The sequence below is a fragment of the Macrotis lagotis genome, chromosome 1 (genome assembly GCF_037893015.1).
Source record: "Macrotis lagotis isolate mMagLag1 chromosome 1, bilby.v1.9.chrom.fasta, whole genome shotgun sequence".
In the NCBI taxonomy this organism is placed as follows: domain Eukaryota; kingdom Metazoa; phylum Chordata; class Mammalia; order Peramelemorphia; family Peramelidae; genus Macrotis; species Macrotis lagotis.
Window position 1 is genome coordinate 495,684,123 of NC_133658.1, and position 16,849 is coordinate 495,700,971.

General features: G+C 34.8%; 1 protein-coding gene and 1 long non-coding RNA gene across 2 annotated transcripts in view; one reads left to right on the plus strand and one right to left on the minus strand.

The window, feature by feature from the left end:
• LOC141506795 (uncharacterized) overlaps window positions 1–16,849 on the plus strand; it is a 40,894-nt gene that overhangs the window by 15,731 nt on the left and 8,314 nt on the right. The window lies entirely within an intron of this gene.
• The window catches only part of RRP1 (ribosomal RNA processing 1), a 51,133-nt gene continuing 35,160 nt past the window's right edge, over window positions 877–16,849 (minus strand). Inside the window, exons 9-13 of the mRNA XM_074213873.1 lie at window positions 15,958–16,049; window positions 13,851–13,948; window positions 12,439–12,458; window positions 8,371–8,475; window positions 877–6,959 (exon numbers count right to left, since the gene is read on the minus strand). Of these exons, the coding sequence (XP_074069974.1) occupies window positions 6,025–6,959; window positions 8,371–8,475; window positions 12,439–12,458; window positions 13,851–13,948; window positions 15,958–16,049 (1,250 nt within the window). The 3' untranslated portion in view covers window positions 877–6,024. The remainder of the gene's footprint in view (window positions 6,960–8,370; window positions 8,476–12,438; window positions 12,459–13,850; window positions 13,949–15,957; window positions 16,050–16,849) is intronic.

Below are 16,849 nucleotides of genomic sequence, written 5' to 3' on the forward strand. Positions count from 1 at the left end.
ATTCTTAGAGAAGTTAGGTGAATTACAGGAAGAAATAAACAATAAATCTATACTAGTAGGGGACCTCAACCACCTTTTCTCAGAATCAGATAAATCTAATCACAAAATAAACAAATAAGAAGAGGAGGTAAAAAGAATCTTAGAAAATGATAGACCTCTGGAGAAAACTGATAGAAAAATATCTTTTTCTCTATAGTACATGGAACCCTACATAAAAGTTGACCATGGCATTAAAAACCTCACGAAAAAATGGAGAAAGGTAGGAATATTAAATGCATCTTTCTCAGATCATGATACAATGAAAACTACATATAATAAAGTCATGAATAGAATAAAAATTAATTGGAAACTAAATATCCAAATCCTAAAAGTAGGTCAAACAACAAATCATAGAAACAAAAGAATAACAATAATGAGACAATAATATACCAAAACTTCTGAAATGCAGCCAAAGCAGTTCTTAGGGGAAATTTTAAATATCTCTAAATGCATACGTGAATAAAATAGGGAAAGAGGAGATCAGTGAATTGGGCATGCTTAAAAAAGCTTGGAAAAGAACAAATTAAAATCCAATCAAATCCCAAATAGGAAATCCTGAAAAATCAAGGAGAGATAATAAAACTCAAAGTAAGAATATTATGGAATTAATAAGTAAAACTAAGAATTGGTTTCATGAAAAAAACAGTAAAATAGATAAACCTTTGGTTAATTTGATTAAAAAGACATCAACATATAAATATATTTATCAATATAAAAAAGGATGAAATCAGGAAATTAAAACAATAATTCAGAACTATTTTACCCAAACATGTATCAATAAATCTAACAATCTAAGTAAAATAGATGAAAATTTTAAAAAAATTAACACTTCCCAGATTAAAAGAGGAAATAAAATCCTTAAATAACTCCATTTCTGAAAAAAAAAATTGAACAAGTCATCAATGGACTCTATAAGGAAAAAAATCTCCAGGGTCAGATGGATTCACAAGTGAATTTTACCAATATTTAAAGAACAATTAATTCCAATGATTTATAAACGATTTGGAAACACAGACGGAGTCAGGGGTGGCTGGGTTACACAGTGGATAGAGCATCAGCCCTAGAGTCAGGAGGACCTGAGTTCAAATGTGATCTCAGACACTTAATAATTACCTAGCTGTGTGGCCTTGGGCAAGCCACTTAACCCCATTTGCCTTGTAAAAAACCTAAAAATAAATAGATGGGAGTCCTATCAAATTCTTTTTATGATACAAATATGGTACTGATAGGAAGTGTCAAAACTGAAAAAGAAAATTATAGAATAATTTCCCTAATGGATATTTATACAAAAATTTTAAATAAAATATTAGCAAAGAGATTACAGCAAGTTGTCACTAGGGAAATACACTGACCAAGTAGGATTTATACCAGAAATGGATAGTTAGTTCAATATAAGGAGAACTATTAGCATAATTGACCATATCAATAATAAAACTAAGAAATCATGTTAATCCCAATAGATAATGAAAATGTTTTTGATAAAATACAGGATCATTCCTCAAAAAAATCCTTTTTTTTTGTAAGGCAAAGGGGTTAAGTGGCTTGCCCAAGGCCACACAGCTAGGTAATTACTAAGTGTCTGAGGCTGGATTTGAACTCAGGTCCTCCTGACTCCAGGGCCAGTGCTCTATCTACTGCACCACTGAGCTGCCCCCAATACAGGATCATTCCTAACAAAAAATACTAGAAAGCATAAAAATAAAAGCATTTTCCTTTGAAATGATAAAAAAAATTAAATTAGATATTTACCCAAAACTATAGGCAAGCATTGTATGCCAATAGAATCCTTCCCAATAAGATAAGGCATAAACAAGGATGCTTATTATCACCACTATTTTTTTTTTAGGTTTTTGCAAGGCAAATAGGGTTAAGTGGCTTGCCCAAGGCCACACAGCTAGATAATTATTAAGTGTCTAAGGCCTGATTTGTATCAGGTATTCCTGACTCCAGGGCCAGTGCTCTATCCACTGTGCCATCTAGCCGCCCCATCACCACTATTATTGAAAACTGTACTAAAAATGTTAGCTTTAGCATAAGAGAAAAAGAAATTGAAATAATTAGAATAGGCAATGAGGAATAAACTATTATTGAGTGTCTGAGGGCAGACTTGAACTCAGATCCTCCAGACTCCAGGGCCGATGCTCTATCCACTGCGCTACCTAGCTCCCCCAAACTATCATTTTTGTAGATGATATACCATACCTAGAGAATTAACTAAAATAATTACTTGAAATAATTAACTTTTAACAAAGTTACAGGGTATAAAATAGATCCACATAGATCAAAAGCATTTCCACATATTACCAACAAAGTCCAATAGCAAAAGACAGAAATTCCATTCAAAATAACCAGATACATAAAGTATGTGGAAGTCTACCTGCCAAGCCAAACCCAGGAACTATATGAATACAATTACAAATCATTTTTCACACAAATAAAGTCAGATCTAAACAAATGGAAAAATATCAGTTGCTCGTGGGTAGGCCAAGTTAATATTGACCTACTTATTCGGTGTCATACCAAATCAAACTACCAAAACATTATTTTATAAAGCTAGAAAGAATAGCAGAATTTATCTGGAAGAACAAAAGATGAAGGATATTAAGGAATTAATAAGGTCAAAAGGGTACAGGATATAAAATGTGCTACCACTTTATTTTTTTGCTTTGTCCTTTGTTATTAAAGACCATGACATCAGTGAAGTGATACCATGACAAGCACATGAACTGGACTGGAGGGAGGGGGTGCTGTGAGAAGTCACTAGTCTCTCTCCACCAGAGCCATCTGGGTCCAGTGACTAAGATGAACTAGGATGACTGGAGATGGCCTTGGATGCAAAGCAATCAGATTTAAATGACAGGGTCACACAGCTAGTAAGTGTTGACTGTGGTCACATTTGAACTCAGGTCCTCCTGACTTCAGTATTCTATCCCCTGTAATACCCACTTGACTTAGGAATCATTTTCCTTTCAGATCTGTTGATGAAAGAATTTATGGCAAAAGAAGAGGTAGAGAACATTATGAAATACTCCAATTGTAAAGATAATTTTCAATATTCATTTTTGTGAAGTTTTTTTCCCTTCCATTCTTCCTCTCTCCACCCTAGGATAGCAATAGGGAAAAGTCATGGGAGGAAAAAAGTGAAAATAGTATGCTTTGATCTGCATTCAGACTCCACAGTTCTTTCTCTGGATGTGTGACTATAGGCAATTCATTTAACCTAGTTTGCTTTTGATTACATTAAATTGAAAAGTGTTTGCACAAACAAAACCAACACAACCAAGATTAGAAGGAAAGCAGAAAGCTGGGAAATAATTTTTAAAGCCAGTGTTTCTGATAAAGGTCTTAGTCCTAAAATATAGGAAGAACTGAGTCAAATTTCTAATACAAGTTATTCTCCAATTGATAAAAGTTCAAAGGACATGAACAATTTTCCGACAAATTAAAGCTATTTATAGTCATATAAAAATGCTCAAAATCATTGACTAGAAGTGCAAATCAAAACCATGAAATACTACCTCATACTTATCAGATAGAATAAAATGACAAAAAATAATGGTCAATATTAGAAAGTGGGAAAATTGAGACCCTAATGCATTGTTGGTGGAGTTGTGAAATGATCCAACCATTCTGGTATGCAATTTGGAACTATGCCCAAAGGGCTTACTGTGCATACCCTGTGATCCAGCAGGGTTTACTTTCAGGACAGCATACTAGAGATCACAAAAATGGGAAGACTCACATGTACAAGAATATTCATAGCAGTTCTTTTTGTGGTGACAAAGACCTGGAAATTGAGAGGATGTCCATCAATTGTGAAATAGCTGAACATGTGGTATTTGAATGTAATTCAATATTATTGCTCTAAAAAAATGGATTTATAGAAACTGATGCTGAGTCAAGTGGACAGAACCAGGAGAATATTATATACCATAAAAACAGCAATTTTGTGCAATGATCAATTATAATGACTTAGCTCCTCTTAGCAGTTCAGTGATCAAAGACATTTCTAAAGGAGATGTGATGGAACATGCCATCCACATCCAGAGAAAGAACTATGGAGTCTAAATGCAGATCAAAGCATACTATTTTCACTTTTTTCCTCCTATGACTTTTCCCTATTGCTATCCTAGGATGGAGAGAGGAAGAATGGGAGGAAAAAAACTTTACAAAAATGAATGTTGAAAATTATCTTTACAATTGGAAAAATATTTTTAAAAATAAAGTTTGACTGACTAGTTATTTTCTTCCCCAAAATTAACTTATTTTGTGTGCATGCGTGTGTGTGTGTATGTATATACACACTCATATGTGAGTTTGTGAATTTATCTTGTGACTGATACAATAGGGAACAATTTAAACATAAAGCAAATTTAATGGCTGCTTATTTATGATTTTCACTAAGAAACAGATTTCACTACTTTATAACTCACACCCCTACAACTCTTCTGACATTCACTTCCACAAGTAAATATCTGGAATTTTTTTAAGGGAAAGTGAAATCAAGATCTTCTGGTATAGCAGAAGGTATAGCCAGAGGAGGGTTACTCTGTACCAAACCTATCTCCCACCATGACTTCCAGCTCTGAGGCCAGAAGTTGCTGCCCAACTTTGTTAGTGTGGTTTTTACAGAACCATTTAACATAAATGATGTTAAATTGTTTTGATTAGGTTACTATCTTTTTCTGAGCATTGTACTGTACTCCATTTTCTCTATAAATTTCATTTAGATGATAAGTGATATAGCAAACTAGACAGACACACACACACACACACACACACACACACATATTGTCTTCCCTGAAGGTAAGGAAGGACCTTTTTCACTCTCATCTTTTATTGGACTGACAGGACAGAAAGTGACAACAGCAAAAAAAAAAAAAAAATATATGTTTTTTTACATATTCTGTCCTCAGAGTATGGTTAAACTCCAAAAAAGTTAAAATGCTCATGTACCCACATATTGTTGAAAGTAGAATATGACTTCTTATTGAGTCATTTCAGTCATATCCAAATGAAGACTCTATTTTGAAGTTTTCTTCCCAATGATACTGGAGTAGTTTGTCTTTTCGTTCTTCATTTCATTTTACAGCAAACTAGGTTAAGTGAATTGTCTTGAGGTCAGAATTGAACTCACAAGGATGAATCTTCCTGATTTCAAGCCCCAATGCTCTATTCATCATGCCACCTAGCTGCCCATGTCTTGTATCTTTTTCAACTCTAATGAGTATGTACCCTGGCATTTTTCTGGAATGAAAAACTCACTTTTAGATTCAGAGCTTTCCAAGGTTAGCCATACAAGCTTTGAAAGTGATCCACAGAAAGAATTGGTGGTGCTGAAAGTTGATTGAACAATACCATTTAAAATTTTTTTGTGTTTTTTTTCTTTTGTTATATTTTCTCTTTTATACCATGACTAGTAGAAATGTTTTCAACATAATCTTTTTTTTTGAATTGAATCTTTTTTTTCTTTTCTCGGATACATTTTATTATGAAGGGCCTACCCTACCACTAAAAATTTATTTATATCAAAATTGAGAATCTTAAAAAAACAAATGTTGAATATGTAATTGTAAAAAATAAAATACTATTTATAATAAGAAAAAAAAGGTGACTCAATTGCAAGAAACCCAGGACAGTTAAGATATTTCATGAGCTAATTCCAACTGTAAACACAAATACTTATGAAATACAGAAAGATCTTGGTCAAAACAATCATTTTCACTAAAGGAATCCAATTTCTTTCCAATACTATTAATTTTCTTCCCAGGGCCCTTTATCAAATAAAAAGAAACCATGCTTCTGAACTGGTCCTTGTGCCAAAACTATTTTTATTGCTGAAAAAAATATGTTTTTAATGTAATTCCTTGTTAATGACATCCAGGAATGCCTTTTTGCCTTGCAATGTAAAATATTTCTTCTACCTACTTTTTTGGAATCCTCAAAGATCACCCAGAAAAAAGCAATCCTAACATTAAGAAACCATTAAAGAGCTTTCCTTGTGTTTCTTTTAACTCTTCTAACAGGAGATATGAAAAGCACCCTTGGTCTTAGGAGAGACCACAAAATTCGTTTATTTCTCCTTTTTAAGGAACCTGCTGATCTACTGACACTTATATTTGGCCTTTTTGGAGGAGGAAGAAAATCACAATCTGCTGAATTTTCTGTACTCTTTGTCAATTCCCTCTTGGATAACTTGGACTTATCTTGTTGGGGAGGAACAATGTTGTTTCTACTAACCCACTTATGTTTCTTTTTTATCATTCTAGTGGTGTCTGTATCCTGACATTCTATCTCTAAATCATTAGTTCTACTTAACTGTAATTCCTTCAAATTAATCATTTCTGAAGAAACCTTTGAGGATACCTGTGGAGAAATGTGGTTGCTTCCATTAACAACTTGCTTCTTTTGCTTTGTGACCAATTTAAGAGTACCTGTGTCATTACTTTCTGACTTTGGAGAAACAACAGGATGTGCTGGCACTCCTTTCACAGAGGGAGTTTCTATAGAAGCCTTCTGAAGAGTGGTATACAAGTTTTTCTTTTGTCCTGTGGTCTCTATCTTCTTACAAGCATCTTTTTTTCTGCTTTTGCAGAGGGCTGGCATCACTTCAAGGTCTGTCAATCCATGTTTTTTTCCATTCTTTTGGATCTCTGCTACATCATTTTCACTTGGCTCCTGGAAACCATCTGTTACTTCTATGGCTTTTGGTCCTTGACCCTTTTTTCTTTTACCCAGTCTCCCTGAACTGATGTTTTGAGGATTTAAGGGAATAGCTGTATCAGACATATCTATCTCATATAGAAAAGAATCAGTACTCAAATTCTTCCTTTGATTCTTCTCCTTTCTCTTCACAGTTTTTGACCTATCTTTCTCAGAAGTCACAGCTGCCTCTATATTCTGCTTTTTATCTTTTCCCCCTGTAACAATGACAAGAAAGACAAAATTATTTCTAGTGGTTATACCCCATTGCATAGCAATAACTATTTCTCTGTTGGCTCCAAATCATTAGAAGGCAGTGTGAATGGATGAAAAAACATTTATTAAACACTTTGTACATGCTAAGTACTGAGAATATCAATAGCAAACAATCCCTGCTTTCAAAGTGTTCACATTCTCACTAAAGGAGACAGAATTCCTTAGCTCAAAAGTCCAAAGGATGAAGGAAGAGGGAGGCCTCCAAGGAAGGGAAGTCTTTTTTAACTGAAGCACTTGAGGAGAAGTGACAGGGCATGACCATACAACTCATGAGATTCAAGGGCGGACCTTCTTGACTTCAAGAAGAATATTCTATCAACTACCCCAGAGCAGTCAAACATGAGGCCCCTGGAACCTATGAAGCCCACAATACTCCTGAATGGGCCCAAATCAGGATAAAACGTAATTGGGAAATAATTAACCAAATAAAAATAAAATAAAACATAGATAATATTATATTTTAAAACTAAGTCATTATGTGGCCCAAAGGGATCATATGTACAGGCTAGTAGCCCAAATTTCTACTTGACTTTGGCATTACTGATCCACACCAAATTCAACTTGAGAAGGAAGTTTGTTAGTGATGCAGCTAAGGTTCCAAAGTCCCAATGAAAAGATGAGGACAAAGTTGAGCTGGATAGCAAGGGCACATGGGGAAATGGAACGTAGTGCTCTTATTCTATTAAGGAAATAACCTTGTTTTAATTAAGTTCCCCAAGTATCATGATGGGGAAAGTTTTAAGTGTTTCTTAGTAGCATAAAACTGCTCTAAGACTTTTGGGACACTTTGTATGCATATTCAGGATTCTGCTATTGTTAGGCTACTGTGAATTTGGTTACTAAGAATTTCTTCTTCACTGAGGTAAATGAAATGATAATTTAAATGTTCAAGGTCATGCTTCAAAACTAAAGACATGGAAGCACTGTGGTAATCAATTAACCCAGAAGGCCAGCTTAATCACAACTTTCTAATCCACATTATCATATCTATAATCAATAAACTCTTGCTAATCCACATTACCACACATATATATATAAATAAAACCAATGAGAAAAATTTTATATTAGTCACCTCAACCCTCATTTGCTACTCTTTTGAACCTTGATTATAATTTTCCTGTAGCCCTTCCCTATAAACTTAATATTTCACTACCTAATGAGTTTTAATAGCATTTGTAAATTCAGAGATTCTAGTGAGCAATTCATCAGCTGTCAATATCAAGGAAATAAAAGATATAATTCTCCATAACTCTCCAAATACATACAAGATTTTCAAAGTCTAAGAAAGACTTTGACAATGAAATCTTAGATAAATTGAACAGCTTGTCACAAAACTTTGAATTGACTTCCTACCTTTCTTTTTTTGCCCTTTTGATTTTGGCAAACAAGTCTTCTTTTGCTGAAGCTTGTTTCTGTTCAATTTTTTACTCCCAGGAAGGCCATCTTGAGGGAATATGCCTGTTAGATCAAAAGTCAAGTTCAATAGATTGTTTTTGACTAATCACCTGATCTAACCCATCTTAACTTAAAACTTACCTTCTACATAATTATTTCCTATAATCAAAGGAAGGAATCTCTCTTATTAAAAAGACATTATTCGAGGGCAGCTAGATGGTACAGTGGATAGAACACCAACCCTGGAGTCAAGAGGATCTGAGTTCAAATTTGGTCTCAGACAATTAATAACTACCAAGCTGTGTGACCTTGGGTAAGTGAACTAACCCCAATACCTAGCCAAAAAAAAAAACCCAAAACAAAAAAAGACAATAATTATTCTAAGACAAGTAATAGAACACCATTTACCAGCTATATGACATCACAGCTGAAAGAAAACAGTTTGAGTTGTTTTTCCAAGTACAACAATTTCAGGTCCGTACTTGGGATATTTAATATATAAACAAATATTTATACTCATCTCCAAAATCTATGCCAAGATAGGTCAATTAGAATTGGAACAATATTTTCATAAATTGGCATATCTGAGGCATTGAAAAAATTTATCTATAACATACATTGTTTTTAAAAGCTTAGTGTCAGGGTGGCTAGGTGGCACAGTGAAATACAACACCAGCCCTGGAGTCAGGAGTACCTGGGTTCAAATCTGGCCTCAGACACTTCATAACTATCTAGCTGTGCGGCCTCAGGCAAGTAACTTAACCTTACTGCCTTGCAAAAACAAAAACAAAACAAACAAACAAACAAAAAAAAAGCTCAGTGTCTTGGAGCAATTAGGTGTCTTGGTGGACAAAGCAAAGGCCCTTAGAATCAGGAGGCCCTGAGTTCAAACCCAGCCTCAGATACTTAATAATTCCCTATCTGCATGATCTTGGGCAAGTCATTTAGCCCCATTGCCTTGCAAAAATTATATAAAAAAAAAAAGCTCAGTGTCTTAAAAAATAATCCAGAGGCACCTACCTACACCTTAGCAATAAAACCATTAGGTTCCTTTTTCTAATATAGAAAAACTTCATCTTCATAGTGGTATTTTAAAAAAATTTTTATAAATATGATTATAAACACTATTACATTGTTGGTGGAGCTATGAACTCATCCAACCTTTCTGGAGAGAAATTTGGAACTATGCCCAAAGGGCAACAAAAATGTGCATATCCTTTGATCCAGCAATACCACTAGTGGGTCTATACCCCGAAGAGATGATGAAAAAGGGTAAAAACATCACTTGTACAAAAATATTCATAGCAGCCCTGTTTGTGGTGGCAAAGAACTGGAAATCAAGTAAATGTCCTTCAACTGGGGAATGGCTTAGCAAACTGTGGTATATGTATGTCATGGAACACTACTGTTCTATTAGAAACCAGGAAGGGGGATGGCTAGGTGGCGTAGTGGATAAAGCACCAGCCTTGGAGTCAGGAGTACCTGGGTTCAAATCCGGTCTCAGACACTTAATAATTACCTAGCTGTGTGGCCTTGGGCAAGCCATTTAACCCCACTATCTTGCAAAAAAAAAAAAAAACCTAAAAAAAACAACTACAAAAATTTGAAAATGTGATTATAAAAAAATCAAATACTTAATAAACAAGGGGAAAATCTCACATAAAACCCTAAGCCATGAAAAAGCCAGAATGAAACTAACAAATAAAGAAAATGCTTTGTTCAGCATCTCATTCAAGCATTGTTCAAAATTTCAATACTTATGATACTTTTTTTGATTAGCTGCATGAAATGTCAATAGTTTGAGTTGTATGGATTTCACTATCACAACAAAAGATTTTTTTCCTACTTCTTAAATTCTCCTCTTATACTTTTTTGTGGCTTTATAATATTCCAATTCAATAATCAATCTTAGTTCTTTTATCTACTGTCCACTTACTGCATGTATAAGCTGCTTTCAATATAACAGAAGCAACTATGAATATTTTGATAAGGTAGGTTGTTTTCATATGTTTATTGTTGTTTTTTGGAGGTTGCTCAAAATTCCATTCAGTGAAATCAATGAGTTTTAAAAAGTATGACAGGTTTTGTAACTTATTGCATAAATCTTATACTGACCACCACAATAACTGACATCAGTCTGCAGTTTGCATGTTCTTTTACTCAGATAGTCACCAAGCACTTATTAAAATAAATGACCACTTTGCCCCAGGTCCTAGGCTAAGATCAGAAAACACAAAGACAAAGAACAGTCCAAGCTTTCATGAAGTATACATAATAATGGGAGAAATAACATGAAATTAAGAAGGTATATGCACATACAGACATGCAGAAAGAAAGAGATAAAGATAATTTGAAACAGGAAGGAATTGGCAGTTGGAGTCTCTTGCAGAAGGTTAGATGAATTGAGCCAAGGTAACTAGGAGGTGGGAGGTGAATGGGCAAAGTATTCCAGACATAGTGCATGGTGAGATATGGAAATGTGAGACATAGGGTCATTTTGAAGGAACAGCAAGTAGGACAGATGTTATTGGTGAGCGTGACTCAGGTCAATGCCCCATTAGTTCAGATTCAAGTCCAAAATTGTCAATGAAAAGAGGCTTATTTAAGCTACAGCATAAAAAAAGATATTAAGTTAGAACAAGATACCCCTGATTCCATGTGGAAATGCACAGAACCAGCACAATAGGTTGTGGTGACATATGGCCAGTGATCATCCATCAAACATGAACTGCTGACTCCATAATAGTGGGCCTGTTTAATGTCACTATAGCCAGAAATAATATCAAGAAGTTGTATCAATAGAGATATCACTTGAGCTTTGGCCCTTGAACCAATCAAGTCACAGGGATGGCTATGTCTCCTTTCAGGAAATAAACTAACCTAAGTCATGTTAAGGAAGGGAAAGTAGGAGAAGGAATCCTGGTAGTAATGATCCTATCAAACCAAGGTAATCAGAAAGTATTGGGGGGGGGAGAGTAAGATCTAAGAGGACTGGGACTACAGGAAATCATGGGTGGCCAGATTTTAGAGAAGCATGTAAAGAATTACATGAACTGATGCTGAAGAGAGCAGAACCAAGTATACACATTAATAGCAACATCATGATTATGACATTAAGTCAAATGGGTATGGCATTTAATCTTTTTCAATCTCAGTTTCTTCATTTGTAAAATAGCAGCCACTTCACAGGGTTGTTGTATCAAAGGAGATAACATGTAAAACACTTTACAAACCTTAAATCACTATTATGAGTGTATAGAAGGGACAGTCACCACAATACCAGTGAAAAGTAGCCAGACCAAGTTCTTTTCTAAAACCAAATTATTGTCTCCAGTTTGTTCTAATTAATATTTTGCTTTTAAAACAAATTCTGGATAGATATTCAAGTCTAAAATAATACCAACACACAAACCCATATCCAGAGAAGGGTATGGCCCCTTTATAGGCCCCAGAGAAACAAGTAATAAGGAAATTCTCAAAGTTAAATAGGTAGTGAAATGTGTCAGGCAAACTCTAATGTTTACTCTCATCTCTCTCAAAACCTAAACAAGTAATTTTCTCACTATCAATGGATTTCACATTACATTAGTATCTTGACTTAGAAATGAGAACCAATGGAAATGCCTATCTAAAGGACAAGCCCAAAATATTCTTTGTAATCATCCTTCCACTTACACCTCACCTTTACTCGTCTCTTTCCTGTTTCTGACCAACTAGTTTGCAATATATGTTATCTTATACAAGAGACAAAGTGAAAGGATGAGTGATCCCAAGAACTTAAAAAAAAATTATCATCTTTATTTACAAAGGTTTATATTTACAAAGGGTTAGTAGTGTCGGCCATGGAGAATAGCATACCATTACTCAGATACTAGAAACATGCCTCTTCTTCTACCTGAAGTGTTACTAAATACTTCTGCAAAGTAAAAAGTGCAAACTTTTTTCCACTAAGGATCAATATATAAAGAGCAGCAGTAACCCTTTTCAAAGAAGGGAACTGCTACCTCTGTACAATTTAATTGTTACCTTCAGCAAGGCTCTGGAATCTGAAAAAGGAAAAAAAAAGACATTACTTCAGAATACTGAAAAGGCACTACATTCTCACATTAAGACAGCAAAAAGAAAAAACCTCTAGCCAGACAGACTTTCCTAAAATTCTCATTATTTAACTATATTGCCAATGGGGGAAATAGTCAAAAATATGAAGTTTTGTTTCAATAAGCAATTAAAAAAATTTTCTTAAGAGTCTGAAATCTTCCTATCTTACTCAGGTTAGAAATGCAGTGAATGGCCTGACTCAATCCCATTGTGATCAGCATGTAAACTTTTTTAACCTAAATCAGTTTATCCCTCCTCCTTGGTCATCTCTCTCTTCTCCCCAACTCAAACCCCACTCTTTATCATATGATTCAAGACTTAGTTCAGATACCCAAATTTGCTTTAGCCCTAGCTCAGAACTCCCAAGTGATCCCCCAGTAGCAGAAATCATGGACATCAGTCAACTTAATCAAGCACTAAGCTCTATCCAGCCAAACTGGCCTTCATATTGTTCCCTTTTCCATCTCCTAGAATCATGCCTTTGAACAAATTAGCCAGCATAACTGCAATTCTCTCCCTCCTCTACTTGTCTGTTCAAATTCTAGCTCAATGCAGGGGTCAATTCAACTGCCTTCTGCTTCGAGAAGCATTTCTTACTTCCTCACTGGTTAGTAACTCCTTCCCTCAATTCACTGGGAATTTATTTGGTATATAATCTGTATTTTCTTATCTGTAACTATGTTTTAAAGCCCACATAAAATGTTTATTTATGAATATATGTTTTCTGACTGAAAAAGACAAACAAAAAGACAAACTGATCAATCTATTAGGAGTCACTGGTATAATGAGATGGATGAACGAATGCATGGGAGTAGATGAGATGACATATAAAGAGCAGTGCTAAGGACATAGACCTGGGATAAACCCATATATAGGAGATAGAAGATGATCCAGGAAAGAAGACTGAGAAGGAGCAGCAGGAAAAGAAGAAAATAGTGTCACAAGTTCCTGAAGCTGCTGGAAGTATGTGAAGGATAAGAACTAAAGAGCTCCTCAGTAAAGAGACTAGCTTTGGTGCAAATTTGCAAAAGAATACACAACCTCTAAAAAGTGAACATGCTGAATGAAATATTTTAGTAGGTTAGATATCTCAGAGATATATCACTACAGAGATACAGAAGCTTTTCATAAGATTAAAGAGAATGGCTCCCAAAGTTTCTGGATAGTCAGGAAGTTTGCAGAGAAGAGCAAAAATAACCACCAAATATTATTCTTTGGCATGGAAATGAACTGGAAAGCGGGGACGTAGCCATAGACAAACACAATATATGTTATTGAAGTAGAGCTTTGTTCTGTTAAGAAACCCCATTTCAAGAAACATTGTTTCTAAAAGTACTTACTTTCTGACCAGTTTGTAGAGACGTTTCCTATTCAAGGAAGGAGTGCTTTGCCTGCTAGCCATTTCAAACAACCTATCAGCAATTTCCTCATAGTTAAACTTTAAAAAAAACAAAAACAAAAATTATTTCACTTAAAACAAGTCAGTTTTTTTCTGGGTCCTTCTAGTGTGAAACTACATAATGTGAAATGAACTACTTATATATAGCACACTGGGAGCTTTATTACTGTGCATAGCAATAAGATCCAAAAATACTACTAGTAGGTCTATACCACAAAGATTAAAAAGAACAAGAAAGACCCTTATGTATAAAATATGTACAATAGTTCTTTTTATAGTAGCAAAAAACTGAAAATGAAGGAGTTACCCATGTACTAGGAAACTGCTAAACAAATAAGATATAGAAATAAAATAGAATATGACTGTCCCATAAAAAACGAGAATGAGCTTTACAGTATTTCAACTAATATAGCATAAAGTCAGTAGAACCAGGAGAATAATTTACATAACAGCTTTTTATAAAAAAAAATAACTACCTTCTGACAGAAAAAATGACAAACTCAAGAAGGAGGAGACATTTCTGGACATTGACAACATGAGAATTTGGTTGCTAGACCAAATGTGCTAGACAGTATGTGCTAATAGGAGTTTTCTTTTTTAATGCTTTGGGGAGAGAGGGAGACGTGAAGAGATCAAAGCTAACTAAAAATTATCAAAATTAATTTTTTTAAAAATAGTGAACAGTCAATTTCACAAATTTGGTTTGGTCACTTATGTCAACTTCTTTGGAAAACTTCTGATTCATGTGCATAGATTAGCATGCTAAGTCATTTCAGAGGGTATGTTCACCTACTACTCCCTGATGAAGGGCAAATCTTCCATTACCCTTCTTGATAGAAGGGCAAGCACTGTCTTCTGCAAGAAACAAAAGTTTTGTGAGACCTACTCAGAGTATTCTTCCTTTTCTTACACTCACTCATCGAAAATTCTTGCAACTGACCATTCTTTCCCTAATCAAAACATTTCAGTGACTATTTCTAAAGAAAGAGTAATTCCATCTTTAACTAGACAAACACTAAAAAGGGATCTAGCATATGTGGCTAAGTCCTAGCTATTTCCATTCTTTGGAAAAAGAAGTAGGCAAAAGTATGCCAATATCTATGACCTAGAAAGTTCTACAGAAACTTGATTTCAGGACAAAGGAATCCCATTTTATGTGATTAAATAATAAGGACCCCCTACAATGCAGTATTTTAAACATAAGGATCTCTGCCTGAGCAAAAATAACCACCAAATGTTCTTTGGTGTGGAAATGAACTGTAAAGATGGGGAGGCAGCCACAGACAAACATAATATATGCTACTGAAGAAGAGCTTTGTTTTGTTAAGAAACCCCATTTCAACTAACACAGGGAGGGGGATAGAAATTCCTCCAGGATGTGAACTACTTTGATCATGGTATTATTCCAAATACTGAGACAGGATCACCTTGGGGAATCAGAAGGAATGAGACTTTTTGTTTGGATCACAGATTTAAAATTGGAAAGAGTTTGAGAGTTCATCTAGTTCTAATTATCATGTTCCATAAGGAAAAATAAGATCCAGAAAGCTTTCCTATGTTCTAAAGTCAAAATCAATGGACTTGGATTCAAATTTAGCTTTTCTGAATCCAAGTCCTCTGATTCAATAGGATCTCTTTACATATCAGTTTGAAACACGATCCTAAGGATGGGAGAAAAATGAGGGTGTGATTAAGAAAGAGAACAACTACCCTTGAGGTAGCCTCAAGAGCCCAAGGCAGGAGAATGGAATACAGAAAGGTGGTAAGAGAGGATAAAAAACCCAAAATTTTTCCGAGTTTTAATTTTGCCTCGAGACCATGATAGCAGAATTCACCTCTGTGGTATAACTAAAAATTACATAATAGTCCATATAGTCCATGTTATTATCTCCAGTCTGTTCCAATTAATCTGCTTTCTCTCTCTCTCTCTCTCTCTCTCTCTCTCTCTCTCTCTCTCTCTCTCTGTCTCGAGGCAAAGGATTTTGTTCTTGGCAACTGTCTCAGCAATACAACCTTACAGTTCAAATGCTGACCCTCTCAATATGTACCTGAAGGACATACTCGATGTTTTCCTCGTCATTACCCTGACTTTTCACTTTCGGCCTTTCTTCGCTTGAGGAAGAATCCTTAGCTTTTTTTCCTGTAAAATAGATACATATGTCCTCAACAATGGTTTACTGAAAGTCTATTAATTACAGTACACTACCTATGAAAACATATCCTGATAACTGTACAAAGGCAGTAAATAAATGTCAAACAAACAGTAAAGATTATAAGACTTTCAGAGAGGAGAAATTACTAGCATCTAGGTTGGTATACCAGAGGAAGGCTTTATGAATATGCAAGTTGTCTTAAGGCTTTTTACAAGTGAAATTCAAATAGGAGGCTAAGGGGAAAAATAGGAAATTAGGACAAGGCAGGTAAAGGGAAAAGTTGGGAACCAGATATTGAAGAAAGATAAAAAAAACATCCTAAGGAGACTCAAGTAGGTTAATACTTCTGGATCAAAGGCTGCTCATATGGATCAATGGTCAAAAAAAGTTGAAAAGACAGGCTGTGTGACTGGGATTGATTAGGGTTACTAATACTAAATTAAGGTATTTTTAACGTATTAGGAGGCTCAGGTTCAATTTCTGAATGAGCAAATGACAAGGTTAAAACTATTTTGGAAAGATAAGTTTGAAGTCGGACTAACAGCAAGCAATAATATAAAGTTTTAAGATTTGCAAAATATTTTAAGTGTTATTTCATTTGATCCCCACAACAATTGTGTGAGGAAGGTGCTGTTAGCCCTGTTTTATAAATAAAGAAATCAAGGCTAAGGGCAAATGACTTATCCAACACCACACAATTGCAGAGTGTCTGAGGCAAAATTCAAATTCAGATCCTCCTTACTACAAATACAATCCTTTATCCCAATCACTTCAATCAAGTCTCCCC